Source organism: Bison bison, unplaced genomic scaffold (genome assembly GCF_000754665.1).
Source record: "Bison bison bison isolate TAMUID 2011002044 unplaced genomic scaffold, Bison_UMD1.0 scf7180017864309, whole genome shotgun sequence".
Taxonomy (NCBI): Eukaryota; Metazoa; Chordata; class Mammalia; order Artiodactyla; family Bovidae; genus Bison; species Bison bison.
Window position 1 is genome coordinate 2,826,912 of NW_011494881.1, and position 3,612 is coordinate 2,830,523.

General features: G+C 43.7%; 1 protein-coding gene across 1 annotated transcript in view; it reads right to left on the reverse strand.

Annotated features, from left to right (window-relative positions):
- The window catches only part of DNA2 (DNA replication helicase/nuclease 2), a 38,416-nt gene extending 38,068 nt beyond the window's left edge, over nucleotides 1-348 (reverse strand). Inside the window, exon 1 of the mRNA XM_010852175.1 lies at nucleotides 205-348. Within this exon, the coding sequence (XP_010850477.1) occupies nucleotides 205-278 (74 nt within the window). The 5' untranslated portion in view covers nucleotides 279-348. The remainder of the gene's footprint in view (nucleotides 1-204) is intronic.
- Between the last annotated feature and the right edge of the window lie 3,264 nt (nucleotides 349-3,612).

Below are 3,612 nucleotides of genomic sequence, written 5' to 3' on the forward strand. Positions count from 1 at the left end.
GTATTCAAGCTCTGGCTCGGGCTTGGCCCCAGAGAGAAGCTGCGAAGCGGACCCCAGCTCCGGAAGTTCGTCGGGAACTCCGGGACGTGAGCTCGGTCACTGTGCTCGGAGCCCGGGTCCGCGGAGGCGTGGATGCAGCCTCTTCCGCTCCTTTCTTTTCAAATCTCCCGCTATACTCCCAGGCCCACCCCCCGCTCCGCTCACAGCTCCGCTGGCGGCTCAGCCTCCTGCCAGAAACTCTTCTCCATTAGCAGCTCCAGTTCGTCCACTCGCTCCATTCTGGCCGCCGAGATCGCAAACCACCGCCGGGTAAAATCAGGGGAACCCAGGGGCAACAACAGTGGCGGGGAAAAGGAGCGCGAGTCCACGAGGTGCCGTGCGCATGCGCTGACCAGCAGCGGTCCGAAGAGACATGCGCAGGCAGCTCCTCCAGCGCCAGGTGAGCCTCTCGTGGAGAGTCGCACCTGGGGAACCAAGAACTGGAAGGCGCCTTTGCTCCTTTGCCTTAGGGTTTGGAAAACTGGGAGTCTTCGTAATCTGGCCCATTCTAAATACTTCCGCCCTTTCTCTAGACTCGCAGACCCGTGTGTCCAACACAGGCACTTAGAATGAATGAACTATTTGTTGTTGTCCAAACTCAGGCTTCCCTTGTTTGAATCTGGAAATTTTCACTCTTTGGAAAAAAAAAAAACAACACCTCTCCTCCTTTTTTTTTTCCTGAAAAACTCAGTTGAGAAAATTCAAACTGTCAGATGAGAACTTCCTCATCGTGCCATGGCTATATCTATCTGTTCCCTGTTTTATAACCTTTTTCCATTTTTTTCAGTAATGCCTCCTATTCGTGGACAGTCCCTCCACTTGTACAGTGGGATCCCAAGCACTCTTACATTGTGTGTATGTGTGTGTGTGTGTATGTGATCCTAAGCACTTTTACATTGTGTGTGTGTAGCGGATCCCAAGCACGATTACATTGTGTGTGTGTGTGTGTGTGTATGTGATCCTAAGCACTCTTACATTGTGTGTGTGTAGGAGATCCCAAGCACTCTTACATTGTGTGTGTGTGTGTGTGTGTGTGTGTGTGTGTTCAGTCATGTCCAACTCGTTGTGACACCGTGGACTGTAGCCTACCAGGTTCCTCTTGTCCGTGGAATTCAGGCAAAAATACTAGAGTGGATTGCCATTTTCCTCCTCCAGGGTATCTTCCAGCCTAGGTATCAAACCCCTGTCTCTTGAGTCTACTGCATTGGTATGCAGGTTCTTTACCACTAGAGCCACCTTACATTCTCTAGGGCATTCTCTTCTGTTATCAGTTTGGCCCTCATTATCAGATAGCTCCCAGGCTTGTAATGTGACCCAGCACCTCCCATCCTGAAAATGTTACCTTGATGGAACTTACTCTCTTAGCCACCTTCCTGAGGAAACCTGCTTTAAAGAATTTTTTATCAAGCCTATATCTAATTTCAACTCCTATTCACTTTTCTTTTACTTTTACTTTTTAATTTTTGAATTAAAAATCCATTTCTTTGCATACACAATTAAAAACCACCTTTAGCAGATGAATGGATAAGAAAGCTGTGGTACATATACACAATAGAGTATTACTCAGCCATTAAAAACAATACATTTGAATTAGTTCTAATGAGGTGGATGAAGCTGGAGCCTATTATACAGAGTGAAGTAAGCCAGAAAGAAAAACACCAATACAGTATACTAAGGCATATATATGGAATTTAGAAAGACGGTAATGATAACTCTGTATGCGAGACAGCAAAAGAGACACAGATGCATAGAACAATCTTTTGGACTCTGTGGGAGAGGGAGAGGGTGGGATGATTTGGGAGAATGGCATTGAAACATGTATAATATCATATGAGAAACTAATCACCACTCCAGGTTTGATGCATGATACAGGATGCTTGGGGCTGGTGCACTGGGATGACCCAGAGGGATGGTACAAGGAGGAAGGTGGGAGGGGGGTTCAGGATGAAGAACACGTGTACACCCATGGTGGATTCATGTTTGGCCTCCAATTAAAATAAATAATTTTAAATTGAAAAAAAAATAATATGCAATGGAATATTTAAAATATACAGAAATGAGTAAAAAATAAATACTTCATATGGGTATAACCCAACTCAAAAATAATCTTTACTATATGTAAAATAGATAACTTTGAAAAAATAGATATTAAGAATCTATTGTATGGCACAGGGAACTCTACTCAATACTCTGTAATGACCTATATCAGAATAGAATCTAAAAAAGTGGGTATATGTATATGTAAAACTAATTTACTTTGCTATACAGCAGAAACTAACACAACATTGTAAATCAACTATACTCCAATGAATTTTATTTTAAAGGTGTCTTTCATATTCATGTTTATTCGTATAAAATTATCAAGACATGCTTTGCTGAAACGCTTTCAGGGATTTTGGGATATTAGAGTAGAGCCACCCATTCTGCTTGTATTGCTACTGCTGCTAAGTCACTTCAGTCGTGTCCGACTCTGTGCAACCCCATAGACGGCAGCCCACCAGGCTCCCCCGTCCCTGGGATTCTCCAGGCAAGAACACTGGAGTGGGCTGCCATTTCCTTCTCCAATGCATGAAAATGAAAAGTGAAAGTGAAGTCGCTCAGTTGTATGTGACTCTTAGCGACGCCATGGACTGTGGCCTACCAGGCTGCTCCGCCCATGGGGTTTTCCAGGTGAGAGTACTGGAGTGGGTGCCATCGCCTTCTCTGTCTTCTTGTATTAGCATCTTATAATAAATGCTGCACTTTCCTTCACCACAACACAGTGTCAGTGGCTCTACTGCACAGGTGAGGAGACCCAAGTTCAGTTCAGTAACAAGATCTTTAGCTATGCATAAGTTTTAATCTATATCAAGACTGATTTATCCATTTTTCATCTATGCTTTTCACTTTCTGTGACCTAAGGAATCTTTGCCAACTCCTAGGAAGTAAAGTAATGCTCAAAATTCTCCAAGCCAGGCTTCAGCAATACGTGAACCGTGAACTTCCAGATATTCAAGCTGGTTTTAGAAAAGGCAGAGGAACCAGAGATCAAATTGCCAACATCTGCTGGATCATCAAAAAAGCAAGAGATTTCCAGAAAAACATCTATTTCTGCTTTATTGACTATGCCAAAGCCTTTGACTGTGTGGATCACAATAAACTGTGGAAAATTCTGAAAGAGATGGGAATACCAGACCACCTGACCTGCCTCTTGAGAAACCTATATGCAGGTCAGGAAGCAACAGTTAGAACTGGACATGGAACAACAGACTGGTTCCAAATAGGAAAAGGAGTACATCAAGGCTGTATACTGTCACCCTGCTTATTTAACTTCTTTGCAGAATACATCATGTGAAACGCTGGGCTGGAGGAAGCACAAGCTGGAATCAAGATTGCCGGGAGAAATATCAATAACCTCAGCTATGCAGATGATACCACGCTTATGGCAGAAAGTGAAGAGGAACTAAAAACCCTCTTGATGAAAGTGAAAGAGGAGAGTGAAAAAGTTGGCTTGAAGCTCAACACTCAGAAAACTAAGATCATGGCATCTGGTCCCATCACTTCATGGCAAATAGATAGGGAAACAGTGGAAAC